The 25463-nt window shown below is 42.0% G+C and overlaps 1 protein-coding gene across 3 annotated transcripts in view; it reads right to left on the bottom strand.

Moving 5' to 3' along the window:
• Nid2 (nidogen 2) overlaps positions 1-25463 on the bottom strand; it is a 71108-nt gene that overhangs the window by 41737 nt on the left and 3908 nt on the right. For 2 of the 3 annotated variants that reach the window (XM_060382039.1, XM_060382038.1), the window contains exons 3-4: positions 5287-5519; positions 483-1162 (exon numbers count right to left, since the gene is read on the bottom strand). In XM_060382039.1, coding sequence (XP_060238022.1) covers positions 483-1162; positions 5287-5519 — 913 coding nt within the window. The remainder of the gene's footprint in view (positions 1-482; positions 1163-5286; positions 5520-25463) is intronic. The other variant, XM_060382040.1, reaches the window with a different exon arrangement.

Below are 25463 nucleotides of genomic sequence, written 5' to 3'. Positions count from 1 at the left end.
CTGAACTTGCAAACTGAAATATTTCATTACACTTGGGAGGATAGCTGGCACAAGAGGCCCAGTTCTTTCCTCTACTTCATGAGGCTTAATTTTTTAGATCACATTATTAATGGTCAGGAGACTCCAAGAACTCGCCTGCCAAGATTTACTTGGCAAAGGGACTTTATCTCCTTAAACACAGAGAAAAAAATCAGTTCCAATTTTCTTGCTAAACTTTTCACCTATTCACTTAGGAGAAAATCATATCTGTATTTTTGTTTTGTTTTTGGAAAAAAAAAAAACTTTTCCAAAAAAGGTCTCCCTCTATAATCCAGGCTGGCCTAGAAACTCTTTTTATAGCCCAGGTTAGCCTTGAACTCAGATTTCTCAGCCACCCTGGTGCTAGGTTACCGTAGAGGAGTGAGTGAGCAGATACAGTGTGACAGCGCTGCCACATTTTCTTCAAATGACACCACAAAAACCCAGTTTCCCAATGCGCTTACCTTGACCATTAGAACCGATGTGGTCCTCCACTCCTACCACATACCTCCCTCCACTTAGGGGTGGTTCTTGACCAAACACTGGGTAATTAGGAAAAACTTCTGGAGAGACAGGAACACCTGGCTCTAAAGGCACTGGCCCTGCATCCGGGTAGGGCTGGGTGTTTCTGTTCCGAAGGTTTTCCCTTCCTGGAGTCAGGAGAGTTGCATCTGGCTCTGGAGGAGCCGGGGCTCGGGTACCCATCTGATCAAAAGGCTTCACTGGGTCCTTGAAATCCAGGACTTCTACCTCTCCCACAGATGCCCCCTGTTTAGTGTGAGGGTCCCAGTAGGATGGCCAATCACCAAGTGCTGGGTGTGGCAGAGGAGTAGCCCGATTAGGGTCTGGAGAGGGGGTCCCACCTTCCACAGGACCTGGATCAGGCTTTGAACTGAGTGACACATCAACTCTGCTGTAGTCTTCCAGAGCCTCCCCTGGTGGGTACTCAATGTCCTCTTCCTTCTCATTGTAGTAATCAAAATTGCCCTCAAAATAGCTCTCCAGAGCTGCAGCATGGCTAAAGGAGTGCTCCAGGGGCTTTGAAGAGTGGTCAACTCCAGCTGTTGCTGGTCTGACATTGTCCAGGGGGAGCCTGCTGCCGATATGAAAAGCCCATGCTCCAGGAATGCCCAAGTTGCTTAGTCTATGAACAAAGGAAAGAGAGGATTTATATCCACCTCAGCCTCCTTCACAATTTATTTCAAAACCAAAAGACTATAAAGATCATAGCTGGATTTTCCAGGATATAGGTCAAACAGAGGAGAACCTTCTAGGTAACTGAAATATACTGGAACTTTGATATAAGCTGCCTTTTATTTAGCATTACATGTAGAACACTAAACCATCAGGATATAAATCTGCTCTACAACCCAAAACTATGTTCTCTCGAAAATCTGGCTATCTGAAAACAGAGAATGTAAGAATGTTTTATGCTTTCTCTACCTGAACAAAAACTTAATCATCATACTCAAAACACTTAAGTTTAAAAATCTTCAAACACTTTAACAATACTGATTCCTATATGCTTTGGTGTGGTCCAGCCTACATGAAGTGCTTGACAGTCTTTGCTATACTCTACAAGGTAGGACTGATAGCTAAGCTCAATTACACTGAGGAAAAAGTAGGTTTAGAACTTAGCTAATCTTAAGATCATACAGCAGAGAATAGAGCATAAATTTCGTGCCAACAAGAAAGCTTGCATTCCAAACATCTATGGAAAATCAATACATGATGGACAAATTAAAGACACTGTACTGTTATTCACATGGATTAGTCTATTAATGATAGAAGATAATACAACAGTATTTTTTAATGTCCAACTCTAAAACATTTTCTAGCAAAAGCTCAGCATGGGAGAGATACGAATGTATTCATCAAAATGAGTCACAGTATCTGGAAACAGATTCTCATTTTCTCCAGTACAGAGGACCATGAAACCCCTCAGATCCCAGGAATCATTTCTCTTTTTTTTTTCAGAGGAGTTTCACCACAGGGGATACCCTGCTGGACTCAAACCTGAGATCTTGGACTGGGATTTCAAGCATGTGGCATCCTTGCCACCTCAGGAACCCACTACTTCAATGTCAAGGGTACACGGTGAAGAGGGCAGTTATGTGTAAGACTCTTATCCTAAGAGAAAGCTGGAGTTAATTAGGCTCTGAAAAGCTGGAACTGGCCAATGACACCAGTCCTCTGTTTGCACAAAACACCATATTCAAACTCTCCCATGATGTGGAATTTCCTCAAAAGTAAACACTATGGAGTAAGAGTGAATGGTTAATAAGAAAATTAAAAATTCACTGGCTCGTATAACAAGAGGTCCTTGTTCTTTGGGGAAGGTTTTCATCATTCTAGTCTAGGTTTCTACAGCAATTGTGTTTCTATTACAGTTTGAGGCTCTCTTAATTTCTCTGTATTCCTGTCATCCTGGGTGCTGTGTATGAAGCACATGTGTATTACTGCTGCTGTACTGGTTAGCTTTTCTCAACTTGATGCAAACCTAGACTTACCTGGGAAAAGGGAACTTTGGGAAATCACCTCAATCACTACTGGCCTGAAGACAAGTCTGTGGGGCATTTTCTCGGTTAATGATTGATGGAAGGAGGGGCAGCCCAGCACCCTAGGGTAGCATCTCTGATTGTGTGAAAAAGAAGACTGAGCAAGACATGGAAACCAAACCAGTAACAAACAACGTTCCTCCATGGCTTGCTTCAGTTCCTGCCTCCCTGCAAGTTCCAGCCCTGCCTGAGTTCCTGCCTTGGCTTCCCTCAATTCCCTGTGACCCAGGATACGAAAGCCAAATAAACCCTTTCCTCCCTGAGTTGATATTGGCCAGTGTTTTGTCCCAGCAACAAAACGCAGACTGCAGCAGCTGCCACTGATCACTTAGATACAAAAAGCAAACTACCATCCTTTCTGTGATTTGCTATATTCAATTGCTACAGTTCTTTTTTATATTTTGAGACAAGGTCTCATATAGCTCAGGCTAGCCTCCAAATCCATGTATCAGAGGATGACCTTGACCTTCTCTCCCTTCTGCCTCCACCTCCCAAATACTGGGATAACAGTGTGAACCACTATGCCCAGTTTACATGGTACTGAGGATCAAAACCCCGGCTTTGTGTCCAAAAGGCAAGCATTCTACCCACAGAACTTCATCTCCTGCCTGTACTTGGTGTGCTTATAGAAATTAATGTTGCAAATAAAATGCACAAAAGAAGACAAATTCCAGGCTGGTAAAATGGCTCAGCAGGGAAACCTTGTTTATCTACAAGTGCTGAGAGCTATAACCAGAACACACATGGTGAGAGAACAAAAAGTCTCACAAAACTGCCCAATGACCTATACAGCCCCACAGCTGACCCCCAACTCAACACAGGAAATGTAATGTTAAAAACTGAAAACAATCAGGTAAGACAAAACTCCAGGGGCCTGAGCTATTCCCCACAGGAGGGGCGCTGCAGCTAGGGAGCCTCTTGAGTTTTCTTGAGTTTTTTTTGTATTTTTGTAGAAAAATACAAATTATGGGAAAGTAAAGCAAAATAAATAAATGCCTAATTAGGCATCTGCCCATTGCCTGATGGGAAACTAACCAATTAAGTTTATCCTACACTCTGAGGTCGTTTGGAATGTTTACTTATAGAATTTGTCTCCTAGAAATAAAAATTGCATCATAAAACGGATAGCCATGCCCTTCTGCCTGAGCAATCAGAAAGACCATGTGAGAAATCCCACATGGAAGGCTTAGCACAGCACAGGTAATATCTACTTTATTTTTTTCAAGTCAGGGTTCCTCTGTGTAGCCCAGGCTATCCTGGAACTCAATTCTGTAGACCAGGCTGGCCTCAAACTCCCACTGATACACCTGCTTCTGCCTCCACTTGTCTCTGCCTCCAGAATGCTGGGAACACTGGGGTTAAAGGCTTGCACCACCATCGCCCAGCAGGTGATATCTACTTAGTAACCACTCTCTTCCCTTCCAAAACGTGAGTATTTAAAAACTAGGAAGAACGCTGTAAACATGAATAATGCATGGCCTTTGTCAGAGGACTAGGAAAATGATATCCTCTTTGGAGATGTATAGCAGAATAACTAGAAGAACTAGGACCATGCTTTTAAACTACATTATCTCATGAACATTGTCCTCACGATGCTGGGCATATACGATGCAATGTTTAAACTCTTACAATGATAAACTTGACAGAACCTGGAGGGAAGAGTCCTAAAAGAGTGTTAAGCATGTTGAACACAAGGCAAGAGGCAAAATCCATCTGGACGGGCAGGTAGTGCAGCTGTCACTCAAAGAAGTGACAGGGCAATAACTTGGATTTCATGTTATTCTGTTTTGTTTTGTTGTTTTTGTATTTTCTTTCATTTTATTAAGCCTGAGTACACCAACTCTGTCTCACTCTGCTCTTCTCTGGCAATTCTGGTATTTCTGAAAAGTATCAAAGGAAGAAATGAAGGAAGAGGTGGAGTGAGTCAATGGTAGTGTGTGTGTGTGTGTGTGTGTGTGTGTGTGTGTGTGCCTATAACCAAGAGTGATTCAGTGTGACTGAGAAGCAGCTAAGGAAGACAAAATAACCAATGTGGGCTAAGCCAGTATTCCACAAAGCAAAGACAAAAGAAGCCACTTGGAGACAAGAAATCTCATCTGAGCACTAACTGGACAGAGAACTGCAGAACGGCTACTGCCACAACAGTAGAATAAGGTACTGGGGAGACCAAGAAAGGGACTTGTCTCTGGCAATGCTGTGGGCAAACCTATCAGCATGATCTCAGGTGATAATGCTGAAGGAGAAGTCCTGAGACTTCTAAAAGCCTCATCTACTCCCCCCACCCCCTCCAAATTATATTACCTGTAATTTAATCTTCAGCAATATGTGCTTGAAAGGCTAAATCACGATGCCTCCTCTTGAGAAATAATTAACCTGAAAAGCCTCCACTGAGGCAGTTATTATTGGTTTTTTTATGGTGCTCCAACAATGTTTTTCATAGTAAGCCCCCGTGGTTCTGCAAACACACACATAATTGCTGCTGGTTCTGGTTTCTATGCCTGACAGCACAGGAAAAATAATGGCTCTTTTATATCTTGGAGAGCCTCCAGGATCCAACTTAGCTCCTGGTTTTGACCCAATGCCTTTCTTAGAAGCCACCAAAGCTTATTCCTAAATGGTCTCACTTGAGATCATGGCCCTCCTAAATGTCCTTCCAATGGAATGGCACAGGAACACTCCCTCCCCCCCCACCCCCCGCCTCAATACTTACTGGTAGAGATTTTTCACAGACTGCTCGGTGTTAGTCAGGCTGAAATAAGGTGTTTCTCTCTTCAGATCATCCGCCTCCCCTCGGCAGAAGCCCACCCTAGCCGGAAGCTTCAGCTGAACATTGTAGGATTCTTTGGGGCAAGTCCCGAAGAACTGAAGTCCGTCAGCAGGGTAGAGAAAGAGGGCATAGGTATCAGATTCATCAGATGCCAGAACAGCCTGGAAAGTGTTCAACTGTGGACAAAAAGGAATTACAAACATCCTTAAACAAACAGATAAACAAAAGAAGAAAAACAGAATGCAGCCAGGGTGCCAGAGTTGGAAACCATTTTTTAGGATTTCCTCCACATTCCTTTAGGATACAATCTTCTTTAGAAGTTTCTCTCCAAATTACAAATATAACTTTATAAGCCACATGAATTATTATTCGAAACCTCTTTTACCAATTTAGATCAACAGTTGGATAATGCACAAGTAAAACAAGTTAAAAGGCTTTACAGGGTTGCAGGGAAGAGGAGGGATAAGTAACACCAAGCAAGTTTGAAAAAGCCTTTTAACTTTTTAAAACTTAAAAGTGGGCTGGTGAGATGGTTCAGCAATAGTTAAGAGCACTAGCTGCTCTTCCAGAGGATCCAGGTTCAATTCCCAGCACCCACGTGGCCATGGTAGATCATACCCGCCTATAGCTCCAGTTCCAGGGCTTCTGACAACCTCACATAAGACATAGACGGAGGCAAAATGTCCATGAACATTAAAAAAAAAAAAGGCTTATGAAAACCTACTTGCCAGGTGTAGGATACCTTGCCCTCAAATTGTTGGTTAGGGATGTCACAGAAATGATGATACCAAAGCTGTCTATTGTTATTGCTCAAGGTTACTCATCAGAATGTGATGATAAAGTCCTATAGCTGATGACTGATGCCACACAACCCTCCCAACCCCCTGAAGTACTAACTAGGAAGCTTTCACCTCAGCTAGCTAGCTTTCAGGGTGCTAGAAGATAGCCCAGGCTGCTAAGGGAAAAAAGTCATCAACTGTCTCAGTCCACTGTGACTGTGGAGAGCTACCTAACAAAAGCTCTGGCAAGAAGTTGTACTCATAGGTGCTCTTAAGTGGCATGAATGTTAGGAGGATCATCAACCACTTTCTGGGTGGATATAAGGCCTGCTCCACAAGGTGAAAATTGGCCAAGAATAAATGGCTGGGGGCTCATAAGCACTGCAGTTGAACCATGACTGTTGTTTTGTTAAATGGATATAATGTCAAAGATAAGCATGGCTCTCAGTCCTCATAAAAGGGGAGCATCTTCGTACAGTGGATGGTAATTAACATATTCACTTGTAACTAGTCTAGAGAATAGAGAACTAGAGAGTAGAGAACAACCAGTCTGTGGAGAGCTCAGCCATAGATGGTCCTTCCAATGGAATAGCACAGGAACACCCACCCCCATTACTGTTTCTGTGTCACATCTGTTTCCCTCGAGGCTCAAGGAACATTGAAGAGAGGTGGAAAGAGTTTCAGAGGCAGAGGTAAGGAGAAAGGGGGCACGACAGGACTCTGTACTCATGAACTCATAGCAGTAGCTGTGGTGAGCAGCCCAAGATCAAACCACTCAACAGTCCAGAATGGACAGGGAGGGGCACAGAAGCCCCCACCTGCAAGACACTGACAGCTGATGACTGCTAGGGGAGGGAGAGTTGGATTTTGCTAGGGGTGTGGTCCCTGGTGGGCGGACCATGCTCCAGTGAGTGGCCCTTCACCCACAGAATACGGGCTGCACTAATTGTACTCAATGGGTTATTAAAACAAATAAATGACATGAAATTTTGAATGGACAGAAGTAAAAGATGGGGAAGAATGAATATATTAAAAGATACTATATGTAAAAGGATCCATAATGACGGCACAGAGAGGACACTGTGTCTTGACGAGCAGGATAGCAGTGACTACACAGCAACCAGAAGATAGAACTCTGGGCCCTAAAAGAGCAGTGATTGTGTTTCCCAGGTGAGAGGAAACCTCACAGTGTAGGAAGCAATTGGGTCCATTCTCAGGTCACCCAGGTAAACCCTGGAAGAGCTCCTGGGTCCTGGCAGGCACTCAGTTGCCATCCCAGGGCCACACACCTACATGCTCCGATCACCATCCCAGGCTGAACTGTGGGCCTCACAATACCAGAGACTGCGATTTCCAGTCGAGAGAAAACCCCATGGAAGGAAGCAATTGGGACTGACATCAGGTCACCCAGACAATCCCTGGAAAAGATGCAGGCTCCAGGAGGCACTCAGCCACCAGCCCAGAGCCACACGCTTGTATGCCCGACACACTGTCCCAGAAAGAACTGTGGGTCCCAGGGCACCACCGGTCCGGAGGAAACCCAATGGTGAGGGAAACATCACCGATCTCAGGGCACTCAGCTGTGAAAAAAAATTCTCGGGTTCTTGCAGGCACCCAGTTGCCAGCGCAGAGCCACTCCTCTGCACCTGTGTGCTCTACTCACCATCCCAGATGGAACTGTGGACCCAAAACACCACAGACTGGGTCTCCCTGTTGGAAGGAAACCCCACAGTGGGGGAAACATCAGGTCCAATCTCAAGACACTCAACTCGGAAAAGTTTCTGGGTTCCCACAGGCTCCAGGCTCTAACCTCCTACCGCACACATGAGTGCTGTGCTCACCTGCCACTGATTATCGCTTGGGTACTGGGGCACAGAGCTCCAACCTCAGACCTACAGAAACCTGGGATCCAAGGGAACAGCCTCCAGACACTGCCCCAAGGTACAGTCTATCGCCCTAGCTAAACTGACCAAACCCTGGGGCTCCCTGGTTCTTCAAGAGGGCTGTGCTCAGCAAACACAGTGTAAGAGCAGCAGCAGCAACAGCAGCAGCAGTTCATTATCAAGAAACCAAGCAGCAGGGCAGCTGTGTCCAGAACTTCTGGTGAGAGGAGAGCCCCCCTGACTACCAATGACCACAGTTACGACACAGGTCCAAATGCCTCAGGAAAGCTGTGGCAATTCCTGAGAAGCAGCGGCCATTCAATTACCATACCCAAAAAGCTGAGGAGACCTCCTTCAGGAACAACCATCTTCCTACCAAGGCGATTCTCCCCATCCCAGGTTTCCAGCAGGCACCAGAAACTAACGGCCCACACCCGAGACAGCAAGTGGGTAGAGGCTAGCATGAAAGCACAACCAACAAAAGTCAAAGCGACATGGCATCTCCAGAACCCAGTTATCCAGGGGCAAGTAGCCCTGGACACCCTATCATAAGTGAATTCAAGAAGATGACCTTACATCTATACTGATGAAGAGGATAAGGGAAGAAACAAATAAAATGTGTAAAGAAATAGAGGAAGATAAAATCTAACAGATTATGGCCATCCATAAAGAAATGGAGGAAGATACAATCAGACAGATTATGGCCATCCGTAAAGATATGGAAGAAGATAAAGTCAGAGTACGACCATCCATAAAGAAATACAGGAAGGTGCAGCCAAACAGTTTGTGGCCTTCTGAAATAAATAAAAGAATCAAAGGAATGTTTAAACAAACAGGTGAAGGAAATGAAGGGAAAACAGGAAAATACAGTCAGAGAGGTGAAGGAAATCAACAAAATGGTTCAAGATCTGAAGATACAATTGGAAAAATTAAAGAAAACACAAATGGAGGAAATCATGGAAGAAAACAGGAACTACAGAGGTAAGCATAGCCAACAGGCTACAAGAGATGGAAGAAAGAATCTCAGGTGTGGAAGATACAATGGAAGAAATCGATGTATCTGTCAAAGAAAATGTTAAATCTAAAAAATTCCTGATAAAACAATCCAAGACAACATGAAAAAAAGAAAAACCTAAGAACAGGGATAGAGGAAAAAGATTCTGTCTCCAAGGCCCAGAAAATATTTTCAACAAAATCATAGAAGAAAATTTCCCCAATTTAAAGGAGAGGCCTATAAGCATAGAACACCTAATAAATTAGATCAGAAAAGAAAATCCTCCCGCCACATAATAATAAAAACAGTAAGTATACAGAACAAAGAAAAAAATACTAATGACCTCAAGGAAAAAAGTCAAGTAACTTATAATGGCAAACCCATCAGAGTCATACCTGACTTCTCAACAGAGACTATGAAAGCCAGAAGGGCCTGGACGAATATCATGCGGACCCTAAGAGAACACAGATGTCAGCCCACACTACTATACCCAGCAAAACTCTCAATCATCATAGATGGAGAAAACAAGATATTCAATCTCAAAAACAGATTTAAACAATACCTAACCACAAACCCAGTGTTAAAGAAGATAATAGAAGGAAAAATACAACCCAAGAAGGCTAACTAGGAAAACACAAGAAATAAATAACCTCACTACAGCCAAACTAAAAGTAGCCAAGCATATAAACATACTACCACAACCAACATCAAAATAAAAGGATCTAACAGCTATGGTCATTAATCTCTCTCAGTATCAATGGACTCAACTCTCCAATAAAAAGACATAGACTAACAGAATGGATGTGTAAACAAGACCCAACAATCTGTTGCATACAAGAAATTCACCTAAGTTACAAAGATAGACATTACCTGAGAGTAAAGGGCTGGAAGACGGTTTTCCAAGCAAATGGAACAAGAAGCAAGCAGGAGCAGCCATTCTAATATCTAATAAAATAGACTTTCAACCAAAATTAATCAAAAGAGATGGAGGAAGGTCACTTCATACACCTCAAAGGAAAATTCCACCAAGAACACATCACAATTCTGAACATTTATGCGCTAAATACAAGGGCAACCACATTTGTAAAAGAAACATTAATAAAACTGAAACTGAACATAGATCCACACGTTAATAGTGGGAGACTTCAACACCACACTCTCAACAAAGAACAGGTCAACAGAACAAAAATTAAAAAAACAAACAAACAAAAAAACCAAAACAATGACTCGAACAGAGGTCATGAATCGAATGGATCTAACAGACATCTACAGAACTTTTCACCCAAACAAAAAAGAATTTACCTTCCTCTCACCCCGTAATGGAACCTTTTCCAAAATAGATCGTATAGTTGGTCACAAAGCAAGCTCCAACAGATACAAGAAGATTGAAATAATTCCTTGTATCCTATTTGACCACCATGGACAAAAGCTAGATCTCAACAATAAAAGAAATAGGAAAAACCTTACACACACATGGAAACTGAACAACTTGCTATTCAATGACAGCTGGGTCAGGGAAGAAATAAAGAAATTAAAGACTTCCTAGACTTTAAAGGAAATGAAAGCACAACATGCCCAAACTTATGGGACACAATGTAAGCAGTGCTAAGAGGAAAGTTCATAGCACTAAGTGCCTTCAAGAAGAAATCTGAGACAGTGCATTCAAGCAACTTAACAGCTCACCTGAAAGCCCTAGAAAAAAAGCAGACACTCCCAAGAGGAGTAGATGGCTGGAAATAATCAAACTCAGGGCTGAAATCAATAACTTAGAAACAAATAAAACAATTCAAAGAATCAACAAAACCAAGAGCTGGTTCTTTGAGAAAATCAACAAGATAGACAAACCCTTAGCCAAACTAGCTAAAAAAAAGGCAGAGAGACACCATCCAAATCAACAAAATCAGAAATGAAAAGGGTTACATAACAACAGACACCTAGGAAATCCAAGCAATCATTAGGTCTTACTTCAAAAGCTTATACAACACAAAAATTTGAAAATCTAAAAGAAATGGACAATTTCCTTGATAGAGTCCATTTTTCCAAAGCTAAAACAAGATTAGGCCAATAGATTAAACAGTCCTATACCCCCCTCCCAAAATAGAAAGTTTCCCTGGTAAAAAAAAAAAAAAAAAAAAAAAAAAAGCAGCCCAGGGCCTGATGGTTTCAGTGCAGAATTCAAAGAAGAGCTAACACCAATACTCTTCAAACTATTCCACAAAATAGAAACAGAAGGAACTTTGCCAAACTCATTTTTTGAAGCCACAGTCACCTTGATACCTAAACCTCACAAAGACCCAACAGAGAAAGAGAATCTCAGGCCAATCTCCCTTATGAACATTGATGCAAAAATACTCAACAAAATATTTGCAAACCGGATCCAAGAACACAAAGATATCAACCACTATGACCAAGTAGACTTCATCCCAGGTATGCCGGGGTGGTTCAATATACAGCAACCAGTCAATGTAATCTACCATTAAACAAACTGAAAGAAAAAAAAACACATGATAATCTCCTTAGATGCTGAAAAAGCATTTGAGAAAATTCAAAATTCATTTATGTTTAAAGTCCAGGAGAGATCATGGATACAAGGCACTTGCTTAAACACAGTAAAGGCAATATACAGCAAACCTATAGACAACATCAACCTAAACGGAAAGAATCTTAAGTCAATCCCACTGAAATCAGGGGCAAGGCAAGGCTGCCCACTCCATATCTTTTCAACATAGTTCTTGAAGTCCTTGCTAGAGCAATAAGACAATTAAAGAAGATCAAGGGTATTCACTTCAGAAAGGAAGAAGTCAAAGTATTACTATTTGTAGATGATATGATAGTATACATGGTGACCCTAAAAATTCTACCAGGGAACTCCTAGAGCTGATAAATACAAAGTGGCTGCATACAAAATTAACTAAAAAAAAAAAAAAAATCAGTAGCCCTCCTGTATACAAAAGACAATTAGGCTGAGAAAGAGATTAGGGAAACAACATCCTTCACAATAGCCATAAAGGACATAAAGTACCTTGGTGCGACTCTAACCAAGCAAGTCAAAAACTTGTATGAAAAAACCTTCAAGTCTCTTAAGAAAGAAATAGAAGATATCAGAAAATGTAAAGATCTCTCCCATGCTCATGGCTTGGCAGGAATAACATAGTAAAAATGGCCATCTTACCAAAAGCAATCTACAGATTCAATGCAATTCCCATCAAATTACCAACACAATTCTTTACAGACCTGGAAAGAAAAATTCTCAACTTCATATGGAATAATAAGAAACCCAAAACTGCTAAAACAATCCTCTACAATAAAAGAAATTCTGGAGATATCTCTATCCCTGATCTCAAGCTGTCCTGTAGAGCAACAGTAATAAAAACTGCATGGTACTGGCATAGAAACTGGCAGGTGGATCAATGGAATAAAATAGAAGACCCAGAAATAAACCCACACACTATGGACACCTGATTTTTTTCAAAGATGCCAAAACCATACAATGGAAAAAAAGATAGCATCTTTTTCAGATACCACTCCTAAGTATATATCCAAAATATGCTCAAAAATAAAAGGATATTTGCTCAACCATGTTCATAGCAGCCTTATTCAAAATAGCCAGAATCTGGAAATAACCCAGATGTCCCTCAATTGAGGAATGGATACAAAAATTGTGGTACACTGATACAATGGAATACTACTCAGCAATTAAAAACAAGGAAATCATAAATTCTGCAGGTGGGAACTAGAAAAGACCATCCTGAGTGAGGTATCCCGGAAGCAGAAAGACACATGGTATATACTCATAAGTGGATATTAGACATATAATATAGGATAATCATACTAAAATTTGTACATCTAAAGAAGCTAAGAAAGGAGGACCCTGGGTAAGATGCTCAATCCCTGTTCAGAAAGGCAAATGGGATAGACGTTGGAAGAGGTTGAAAACAAGGAAGAAAACAGGAGCCTACCCACAGAGGGCCTCTGAAAGACTCTCCCCAGCAGGGTACTAAAGCAGATGCTGCGACTCATAGCCAAACTTTGGGCAGAGTGCAGGGAATCTTATGAAAGAAGGGGGAGATAGAAAGACCTGGAGGGGACAGGAACTCCACAAGGAGAGCAACAGAACCAAAAACCCTGGGCCCAGGGTTTTTTTTCTGAGACTGATACTCCAACCAAGGACTATTCATGGAGATAACCTAGAACCCCTGCACAGATGTAGCCCATGGCAGCTCAGTCTCTAAATGAACTCCTAAGTAAGGGGAACAGGGACTGTCTCTGACATGAACTGATTGGCCTGCTCTTTGATCATCTCCCCCTCAGGGGGGGTGCAGCCTTACCAGGCCACAAAGGAAGACAATGGTGACAGTCCTGATGAGACCTGATAGGCTAGGGTCAGATGGAAGGGGAGAAAAACCTCCCCTATCAGTGGACTAGGGAAGGGGCATGGGAAGAGAAGAGGGAGAGATGATGGGCTTGAGAAGGGATGGCTGAGGGAGCTACAGCTGGGATACAAAGTGAATAAATTGTAATAAAATTTTTTTTTAAAAGATTGTATGAAGGTATGAAATTCTAACCAACAACAACAACAAAAACACTTTAAAACAGTATATTTAGAATTGTTAAGGCTGCAAGCTTCTCCAGTTCAAACTCTTTGAGAGGCTGTAACAAGGAGCAAAATTAACCCGCTCATTCCCTTACTTAGTCCTAGTTCGTAATTCGTAATTTTGCATCTGAGCATCTCTCATTTATATCATTCATTCATTCAATGTGTAGGGTTTTAGACCTCTCTCTCTCTTTCCCTCTCTCTCTCTGTTTGTGTCTGTCTCCCCCCTCCACCTTTCTGTCTCCCTCTGCAAGATGACTTTCCTGGCCCCATTCCTTTGGGATTGGTGAACCCATTGAGCGCTGTCCAACAAACCTGCCTTTATATACTTTAATTTGGCTTGAATTGGTTTATTTAGTTGGTGGAGAATACCTATCACAATGCCCAAGATGCTCAGTCAGGAACTGGCTGATGAGAAAGACCTTACTGCTCTCACAGCCAAATTCTTTTCTGTGTCAATCTCTTTACAACATGAGTTATCTTGTCACATTGCAAATGAGGAAAGAGATCTAGGAGGTTGCAAATGTGTCAGGCAATGAGCAGTGATGGCAGCCAGGCAGCCAGTCTCAACACAGAGCTCATGCCCTGCAACAGAGCAGGCCATTCAAAGGTGTGTGCTCTGAGCCAATAGCCCCTCTCAGGCTCAGCTCCACTACACCCTCAGCTCACTGTTCAATGGTCCCCACTCCTCTTATGTGCTGTGTTCATATTTCTTTGCACCTAGAAAATCCTACTGAAAGGTTCTAAAACTTAGAGTTAATTCCTGAGACTGGGGCAAAATCACAGTCCTTTCAGAGCAGAGATCCAGCAGCAGTCCCCTACCCAGATTAACATTAGAGTGTGACTAGGGTCTAACATTAGAGTGTGACTAGGCCCTAAGAAAGCCCATGGATTGTGTTAACTCCCCCTCCCCCTTGCTACAGCCTAATCTGCACATACGAGGGGGTGGTCAGGTGTCCCCCAGGTAGCCAGACCTAACCGTTTGCAGTTTTGGCGCCTAAAAGCAAACCAATCATTTTAAAGGTCAGCTCCCCTAGAGACCCTTTCACCCAATCCTGTAATGCCAAGACCTACACTTCCCTGCTTGCGTTTTGACCCCTTAAAAACCCTGTTCCCCCGGAGTTGGGGGTCGCTAGCCCCTTTGTTCTTGTAAGGGCAGCCACCCAGTTCGAGTTTGTAATAAAGGACCCTCGTGTGTTTTACATCGGATTCAAAGCCTGTTGGTCTTTTGGGGACTCGTGATCTAGGTATTTCACTACCATCAAGCACCTACCCCTGGGGAGTTGAGTATTGTAATTCCCTATGGAACCAACCCCTTTTATTCTTCAGCACCTGCTTGGATGGTTTCTGGTATGCATTCAGCTCGTGTTGCCTGGTTTGGTTTTAAACTCCATTCATTAGCCCGTCTGAATATTAATTCAACAGCACTGAGTACCTGCTAAGCCACAGGTTTGATGCTCCAGGAATGAGCTAAGGTCAGTGCCTATGTACCAAGAGCCAGCATTTTAGAAGAGGGAAACAGCCAGGATTGGAATGTTAGAAGTACTGGGGAAAGGAGTGGTGTCAGAGGCCACAGAGAAAGGAGTGTTCAGGACATCAAAGTGGGGGTGGGGTGGTGTCACAGTGGCAGCCAGGGAATGCAGATAAACACTGCAGGAGCCAAAGCAGACAGAGGACAGACAGGATGAATTAACACCCTGGTGACTCTGGAATTACTCCTTGGTATTTCATTACTCAGTTTCAACAGAACCCTTTCTGCCTTTACCACCTTCTTCCAACAAAGAATTAATTAGGGGATGTTGAATTGTCTTAGACACTTTAGCCTGCTGCTCTCACTAGATCATATTTGTTTCACAATTTAATAGGGAACTGGAAAGGGTTTTTTTTTTTAATGCTTTATAAAGAAGGTAAATGCTATAAGAATCATTTACAGGTACCATTAACTCCCAATTTTGCTAAAGAAGACAAAAGTGGGCACGGGGAAGAACCTCATATTTGGATACAAGGAAGGAATGTGTTCTTGTGGTTTTCGTTCTTAGTTTTTTTTCTGTCTTGTTCTAGAACTTCTCAAATGTTAGTTTTACCTTTCCAACATCCAATACTAAAGTTTGGCTTTGAGGTTGGGTTAATAGGACAAAGAAATGCAGGTATTAATATGGTTTCTAAGGAAAACCAAATCTATGTACTTCTTCTCTGCATTCTCTATCTGGAAGAGTCTGACTGCCTTCCCTGTTTAAAAAAAAAGTTCATGTATTCAGTTCCCACCTACTATAGTTGTGACAGTTATAGTCATCAATTATCTCATTAGCAAAGCTTGACTCTTCCTCAGAAGGTTAGAATCTCTTAAGTTTTTATCTCGGGTACATGCAGAACACATGTCCATCAGTGAGGGTGAGGCTAGCTGCTTTAAGGGAAATAATAGTAAGATCTGGAGAGGACAGGAGGTCCACAAGGAGAGCAACAGAACCAAAAATTTTGATAATAGGGGTCTTTCCTAAGACTCATACTCCAACCAAGTGTCATGCATGGAGGTAACCTAGAACCCCTGCACAGATGTAGCCCATGGCAGTTCAGTGTCCAAATGGGTTCCATAGTAATAGGAACAGGGACTGCTTCTGACAGGAACTGATTGGCCTGCTCTTTGATCATCTCCTCCTGAGTGAGGAGCAGCCTTACCAGGCCACAGAGGAAGACAATGCAGCCACTCCTGATGAGACCTAACAGACTAGAATCAGAAGGAAGAAAAAGAAACGCCCCCACCACCACCAGTGGACTTGGGGAGGGGCGTGTGTGGAGAAGGGGAAGAAAGGGAGGGGTTTGGAGGGGAGGAGGGAGGGAACTAGAGGGGGGATACAAAGTAAATAAAGTGTAATTAAAAATAAAAAAAAATAGAAAAAAAATAAAAATAAATAAATAAAAAAATAGAAAATGCAAAAATAAAAAAATAAATTTTAAAAAAGAAAGCCATGTCTGAACCATAATGCTGCACTATATGTGAATGAGGCTAATTAGTGTCTGAGCAATGTAAAACATGAGAACAAGAGCCTAAAAGTTTGTTATAACAGTTCCAAATACTAAGAGGAAAACTGAAAATGAATGTGAAACACACATAGTAAAAACTACTCTTCTAAGTCAGGTACCAGATAGGCTTTTAGGGGTTGGAGACTTGCTAGAGAAAACTCAGGACTGGGGAACAGGATACAGGGAAGGGGGCACTTTGAGGGTTGATTCCCGGCCCCATTGTCTGTTCTTTTTTTCTGGCTCCTAAGTTTTTGAGTGGTTTCTGCCATGTGTGTTCCACATTCACCTTCACAATAATGTTTGATACTTCCTCAGCTTCTTGTATCTTATTTGCCATTGTGTCTCCTTGACCACAGATTGATATGTTGAAATCCTGAACTCTTTAGTGATGGTGTTAGAATGTGGGGTTTGGAGTGATTGTTCTGTAAAATGAAATGCCTCTTGAGTGGCATTAGTTCCTTTATAAAGAGGCCTGTGGGAATATAGTCTGTGACTGTGTAAGTAAAGAGAAGAAGATACTCCCTATGAACACAGAAACCATCTCACAAAGTACATTGACCCTGTAAGCAGTTTGGACCTTCAGTCCAAAGGCTATAAGAAATAAATTTCTGTTGTTTATCCTCTAAAAAAAAAAGTTTCATTTCAGTCACAACAAAGTTCAACTAGGGAGATAAAAAGTGGAACTAAGAATCCCATCTTTAAATAACCAACTGTGGATGCTCCAGGCATGGTGGCCACAATCAACCTAGTAAGATAAGGGAAAATCCAGATTCTAAATTTAGAGAAATTCTATAAGATAAGGGCTGTCTATATTTGGAAAACAGGGTGGGTAGGAGGCCTGGGGAGAAGCAAGGAGGGTTGTGATGGGACAGCCTGGCTTTTAACTAAGAAATCTGTACATTTAGCACTTTATTCATTCAAGACAACTAAAAGGCCTTCAGTGTCTTTTCTGTTTCACCTTTCGGATAAGTATTCACTAAGACAAGTGTTTCTTGTCTCCATTAAAATAGGCAAATACCACAGGAAAAAGTAACAAAAACTTCCTTTTAATATAATTTATGACCCCAAAGTACACTCCAAAGAGCTGAGCTACTTGAAAACTACCACACATGAACAGATCAGGGTTACAGATTCCACACAAAATCGCTGAGAGGCCACTTCAAAGGTCCTCCTCGCAGACACCCTCTGACTGGTTTGTAAAGGGAAAGGCCCTCACATTCCCAGAGACAAGCTTTCCAACAGCCTTCCACATAGGCTTTGAAGGGAGGGACACCCTCAGATGGACTGCCCAGCCCTACACAAGGATCACTGGTTCTCAACTTCCTTGGGGTCCCAGAAAGGAGAAGAGGGGCCCTCCACAGGGTGATGAGCAGTAAAGAGGAGCAGGCCAGAGTTGCCTGATTGCAAAGTCTCCTGTTTCCTGCTGAGACACAGAACCAGAAGTCTTAGCAGAAATCACGCAGGAGCCTGCATGCCTTTTCCACATACAGAATATGGCCTTTTGATGTTAATATGACACTGGCAGATCCACGTAATAGAAATAAAACATGCCATTTGGCAAGGGCAAACATCAGCCAGTAGAATGTCATCTTTTCCACAAGGGTAGGATTGACCTACCCAACCTTACCAAAAGGATAACAAAATCAGAAATGAGGTGATCCCTTGTTGGAGACAAGGGCTTGTTGTCCTGTCTCCAGACCACTGTATTCTGTCCTCCCACACTTGGTATGAACACCAACCTCCACTTTGTGTGCTTTTCCTGTGGGGACGTTGGCATTCACAGGGTGTTCCCTATTTGCCTCTGTACTGCAAAGTTAAGAAAAAATGCCCACAGTTTCACATTCCTTTAGTGTGTCCTCCTTCATACATAGTCTTCACCTTAGCAGTTTTTTTAAACTCATTTTACTATATCTATTCTTTATGAAGCTATTCTTTATTCTCGTTGTCTTCACAGGCTTGTGGTAAAGTACACACACACCCGTTTTATGGATTGTGGCCCCAGAACTTAAAAAGCTCCAGTCACATTCAAAGTTCTTGATGAATGGCTGTCATCTCTGCACCAACTCAACATGCAACATCCCTACGTTGAAGTGTCCATGGACACATAGCATCAACTCTGATGAATACTGTGGACCATCGCTCTAACAGTATTCAGAATCATCAAGGAAACAGCCACTGCACTTATCTCTGAGAAATCATCTTGATTGGGTTAATTAAGGTGGGAAGACCCACCCTAAATATAGACAGCACCATTCCCTGGGCTAGATCCTAGACTGCATCCAAAGGAGAAAAGATGCTTAGAACCAACATCCATCTTTCTGTGCTTCCTGATGACAGACACAACGTGAGCAGTAGCCTCAAGCTCTGGATTCCATCTCTTCCAAAACCTCAACACTCCCATCCTTCTCCAGGACACAGCTTAGCTCAGTACAAGCTCCCCTGCCACCTCATTCATAATTCCTATCCTTGTGGTCCTTCCAACCAAAACGGAATTCCTAGTCAACAAAAACATTCCACATACTTCCTAACTCAGTTCTTGATAACACCGCCCCCCAGATGAGACACACAGCATTCTCCAAAAAACAAAACAACAGAACAACAAGAGCACACATTGGTACTCAGATCTTCCAGCCTTAGTGTCTTGGCTCTATGAAGTAACAGTTAAAGAAACCTCAGATTAACTGAATGGACAAACACTTTTTTATCTGTTCATTTTTATGCAGCTACAGTATGACATTCCTGCATGCCACGTAAAGCATTCTATCACACCAAAAGTTAACATCACAGAGATAATCAACAGCAACAGAAACACTCTATTCTGTGAAGACATCATTCCTCTGATGTCAAGTTTCCAGTAACTGATTTATGAAGATTATTACACCTGATGTAAGAAAACTATGTAGAAATCACAGAATCCTCCAGGCAGAGGAGATTAATGTATGCCAAAATCTACTCTAAAAAAAAAAATCTGTCAAAGCAAGAGCTCAATCCGAGGGCTTTTGTAGTATTCAGAAGAGCTTTTCACAGGAGTAACTGAAACACGCCCTGAGCACATAGCTCTCAAAGAACAGATCAAATCCTTGAAGCCCACCCAGCCTATGGCAATACCTGAACAGCAAAGTTAAAAAGACAAGAAGTCTACAGAATTTTACCACCCAATTCTCCATCAAAAGAGAAAAAAAAGAAAAACAAAAACAAAAAACAGTGATTCAAAAATCCTCCACTTAAAGAGTCCTTACAGAGAGGGCAAGAGGTGGCTCAGCAGCTAAAGCCCCTGCCTTAAAATCAGGAGTTCAATTCCAAGAACCCACGTAAAAGGGGAGAACTGGTACCAGGAGGTTCTCCCAAGCTCTACATGTGCACCATGGAGATCATAGAAGCACACATACTGTAGACACCATACACATGCACCATACACTTACAGCATGCACATACACCATACACACATCATACATACATACTATGCACATACAATACAAACACCATACACACACACCATGCACACATATGCATATGTACATCATACACACAGTGTACAGACACACACATGTACACACATTATGAACATACACACATCATACAGACACATTCATACACACTTACAAACATACACATAACACACTCATACACGTATACATCATGCACAGACACATTTTCACATACAAAATGAATACATGTATACATAAATACAACCTATGTGCACACACATTTTACACATAGACATACATATTTACATACATCACACAGAGAGGAGGGAGGGGGAGAGAGAGAGAGGGAAGTAGGAAGAAGAGGGGAAAGAGAAGAGAGAGAATACAATGGAACAGAACAACCAAATCCTTAAATAAAGAAGTTCTACTGCAGCATGGCAAGAACATGTTTCACGTGGCAGAAACAAAAAACAAAACAAAACCTGGGCGTATCAAGCCAACACAGCCGAGCACCTACACATAACAGATTTCCATGATGACAGTGGCTACTTAAAAAAAAAAATCACCTGGTTAATCTTAGGAAAATCCTGTGAAGTCGGTACTGTCAGCTCATTCTACAGCTTAGAAAAAAAGGACAGAAAAACCATTTCTTCCAAGACCACTGCTGCAAGCATGTTCTATCTTGTTACTGATTTGCTTAACGAAAATAGAACTATTGGAACTTTGGATGTGGCTCAGTCATACAGGGCCCACCTAACCTTCATGAGGACCTGTGTTCCTGTCCCAGAAAGAAGAGTGGGGAAATGGTTCAGAGTGTCAAATACTTGCTATTCAAGCATGGGGACCTGAGTTTGATCCTGAGAACACACACTGAAAAAGGACAGTCATGATCAGACAGACAGTCACTCATGGGTCTGCAATCCCACTGCTGAGTAGGCAGCCCTACCCACTGCAGGGCTCATCAACCAGCAATCCCAGCTTACCTGGTAAATTCCAGGTCAGAGGGTGATGTAAAAGGGGAGAACTGGTACCAGGAGGTTCTCCCAAGCTCTACATGTGCACCATGGAGATCATAGAAGCACACATACTGTAGACACCATACACACGCACCATACACTTACAGCATGCACATACACCATACACACATCATACATACATACTATGCACATACAATACAAACACCATACACACACACCATGCACACATATGCATATGTACATCATACACACAGTGTACAGACACACACATGTACACACATTATGAACATACACACATCATACAGACACATTCATACACACTTACAAACATACACATAACACACTCATACACGTATACATCATGCACAGACACATTTTCACATACAAAATGAATACATGTATACATAAATACAACCTATGTGCACACACATTTTACACATATATATTTTTAAACATAATAGAAAACAAAATAAATATTTCTACTACAAGCAACTAGGTCATCAATTCTTATATTTCTATTTCTGTATAGTCTTCCAAAAGTTTCATTTATGAGTGAGAGTGTGTGCATACGTATGTGTGCATGTATATGCAGAGACCAGAGGTCAACTTTAGATGTCTTTGCTAGGGAGGGGTTCATCTTTTTTACAGAGGGAGCTCGAAAGATTGCTCAGCAGGCTGAAGGCACTTACAAGCAAGCCTAATGACCAGGGTTCAATCCCCAGACCCCACAAAAACTTAATAGAAAAAAAGAACGGACTCCAGAGTTGTCCTGTGACCACCACAGGTGTCACAGCATTCACACATACACACCCACAATAAATAAGTAATTTTTAAAAGGTGGATGGAACCTAAGGTTGTCCTGTGACCTGCACATACATGCACCTCCCTGTAAATGTGCATACACACACACAGACACACGCAAAAAAAAAAAAAAACAAAAGGAGAAACAAGAAGAATGCTACTGATAAAATGAGAAAATCAACAAACTAAATTCACCTCCCTGGTGCTGCAACCTTCATGCCAAATAAGCCTTAACACAGTTGGGACCCACAGCTCAGCTTCAAATCCCAGAGCGTCTGTGCAAATGTTTCTCACTCTAATTCTTCTACATCTTTCTTTTTTTCTTCTGTTGTAAAGGGCCAATTCAGCTGAACTCTCCTTGGAAGCAGAACAGTAATTTGAAAGCGACAGTGGCATCAGAAGTGTGCCTCACAGCAACTTCACTCCAGTTCACACTTTCTTTGAAGAAAATATGGCTCCAAGAATTGTCCTAGCACTAAAGCTACAATGATCAATAAGATGCTAACCATATATTGGAAGTCTTAAAAAAAAAAAAAAAGTCCAACTCTTATTCTAACTTACATGATTCATGCACAGAAAACAGGCCTTGCAAGAAAAGTATAAGAGAGGGAGAAAACCTAGCTGGGGTGCCTTGTCTGGCCTCAGTGGGAGAGGATGCCCTTAGTCCTGCTGTTCCCTGATGTGCCAGGATTGGCTGGTACTCATGAGTGGCCTCCCCTTCTCTGAGAAGAGAAGGGAGGAATGAGGGAGGGGGCTGTGAGGGCAGGATTACAATAGAGGCTGGGAAGACAGAACAGTCTACAAAGCGCTTGCTGTAGGACCTGAGGACCTGAGTTTGATCCATAGCACCCACACGTAAAGAGGGAATGGCAGCACACTTGTCACCACTGCTCTAGAACAAGCAGACCCCTAGGGCCTACCAGCCAGCAAGACTAACCTAACTGGGGAGCTCCAAGTCCAGAGAGAACCTGAGGTTAAAAAAAAAAAAAAGATGAACCCCTCCCTAGCAAAGACATCTAAAGTTGACCTCTGGTCTCTGCATATACATGCACACATACGTATGCACACACTCTCACTCATAAATGAAACTTTTGGAAGACTATACAGAAATAGAAATATAAGAATTGATGACCTAGTTGCTTGTAGTAGAAATATTTATTTTGTTTTCTATTATGTTTAAAAATATATATATATATATGAATGAATGAAACCTAAGAGTGGAGCCTAGCTTCTCTAGCTCTCTAGCTGGCCCTGGGCCCTTCACAAAGAAGGCAGTTCTTGAGTTAGGAGGTATTCTGTTGAACTATAACTGAGACGTCAAACCTATTCATTACAAGGCTGGTCAGTAAATAAAACTAGATGTTACCTGTCAAGTAAGAAACCATGACTTCAAATGTTGTTCATTTCCAGATCTCTGCTAGTGCAGACCTCAGCAAAAGTCTGTTTAAGAACATGGAACAAGCACAGCCACTGTCGGTTGGTAACAGTGACAGTGGGTGAGCCCTTAACCTCTTCGGGAAGACATCACTTCATTTCCGTAGCAAAGAAATGCTGGAAGGAGTGAAGCAAGCTGGGTTTTGCTCCTGTTCTACAGCATTTTACACGCAGGTGGAATTTCACAGGAGGACTCTGTCTCTGCCTACACCAGGAAAGAGGCAATATACCCTGACCCACCCATGCCCACTTCACATGTTGCCAAGAACAAAGACTGGAGAAGGGCTGTTAGTGCTTTCTCCAGTGGGACTGCGAAACAGTCTCCTGCAGAGAGAATGTTAACTGTTACCTCAAAGGCAATGTGGCAAAAGCTACGAAGAGCTTACTAAAAAGTGCATCCTTCCTGCACTTTCCTGTCATGTCAGCTAAGGCTGTGCAATTATTTGACTCTTTAAAAAGTTTTTCATGGGGCTGGAGAGGTGGCTCAGCAGTTAACAGCACTTGTGGCCTTAATGGGATGCTAGCTCAAATCCCTGCACCCATGTCAATCAGGCAACTCATAACTGCTCGTATGTAACTCTGGCTTCAGGGAATCCAAGCCCTCTTCTGGCCCCACTAACACCAGAAGACACACAGAGAGACACATACACATAAATAAACTTTGAAAAGCATTTCGTAGTATTAACTACAATAAAAACAAGGAAACAACCTTAATGATCACTAGAAACTGTTACAAATGCACTGGGTGAGAGTTTATACAATTATTTTTTTTGAAAGATTTTATTTATTTACTAATAGTGTTCTGCCTGCATGCCAGAAGGGAGCACCAGATCTCATTCTAGATAGTTGTGAGCCACCATGTGGTTGCTAGGAATTGAACTCAGGACCTTTAGGAAGAACAGCCAGTGCTCTTAACCACTGAGCCATCTCTCCAGCCCCAGCTTATACAGTTATAATAAACGTTACAGAAATATAGTGACTAAGAATATGCTATCCAGCAGAAAAAGCAAGTGGCATAGTAACATGCACACTGTGAACCCACTATTGTTAACGGCAACACTAAGGTACTTAAGAAATAGCTGGAACACATCAAAGATATCATGCACTACAACCAAGCAGGCTTCATCCCAGGTATGCAGGGGTGGTTCAATATATGGAAATCCATCAATGTGATCCACCACATAAACAAACTGAAGGAGAAAACCACATGATCATCTCCTTAGATGCTGAAAAGGCATTTGACAAAATCCAACATCCATTCATGTTTAAAATATTGGAGAGGTCAGGGATACAAGGCACATACCTGAACATAAGGCAATATACAGCAAGCCTATAGCCAACAGCAAACTCATTGGAGAGAAACTTAGAGCAATCCCACTGAAATCAGGGACAAGGCAAGGCTGTCCACTCTCTCTACATCTCTTCAACATTGTTCTTGAAGTCCTAGCTAGAGCAATAAGACAATTGAAGGAGATCAAGGGGATACAAATTGGAAAGGAAGAAGTCAAAGTATCACTGTTTGCAGATGATATGATAGTATACCTGAGTGACCCCAAAAAATTCTACCAGGGAACTCCTACAGCTGATAAACACCTTCAGCAAAGTGGCTGGATACAAAATTAACTCAAAAAAATCAGTAGCCTTCCTGTATACAAAAGACAAAAGGGCCGAGAAAGAAATTAGGGAAACAACACTCTTCACAATAGCCACAAAGGACATAAAGTACCTTGGTGTGAACCTAACCAAGCAAGTCAAAGACTTGTATGAAAAAAATTTCCAGTCTCTGAAGAAAGAATTAAAGGAAGATATCAGAAAATGGAAAGATCTCTCATGCTCATGGCTTGGCAGGATTAATATAGTAAAAATGGCCACCTTACCAAAAGCAATCTACAGATTCAATGCAATTCCCATCAAATTACCAACACAATTCTTCACAGACCTTGAACCAGAATTGCTAAAACAATTCTACAAATCTCTACAGTAAAAGATCTTCAGGAGGTATCTCCATCCCTGATCTCAAGCTGTACTATAGAGCAACAATACTAAAAACTGCATGGTACTGGCATAGAAACAGACTGGTGGATCAATGAAATCGAATAGAAGACCCTGACAAATCCACACACTTATGGATACCTGATTTTTGACAAAGATGCCAAATCCATTCAATGGAAAAAAGACAGCATCTTCAACAAATGGTGCTGGTCTAACT

The sequence above is a fragment of the Meriones unguiculatus genome, chromosome 4 (assembly GCF_030254825.1).
Source record: "Meriones unguiculatus strain TT.TT164.6M chromosome 4, Bangor_MerUng_6.1, whole genome shotgun sequence".
NCBI lineage: Eukaryota > Metazoa > Chordata > Mammalia > Rodentia > Muridae > Meriones > Meriones unguiculatus.
The sequence above is the reverse complement of the archived record's forward strand: the minus strand, read 5'-3'. Positions and strand labels throughout refer to the sequence as shown.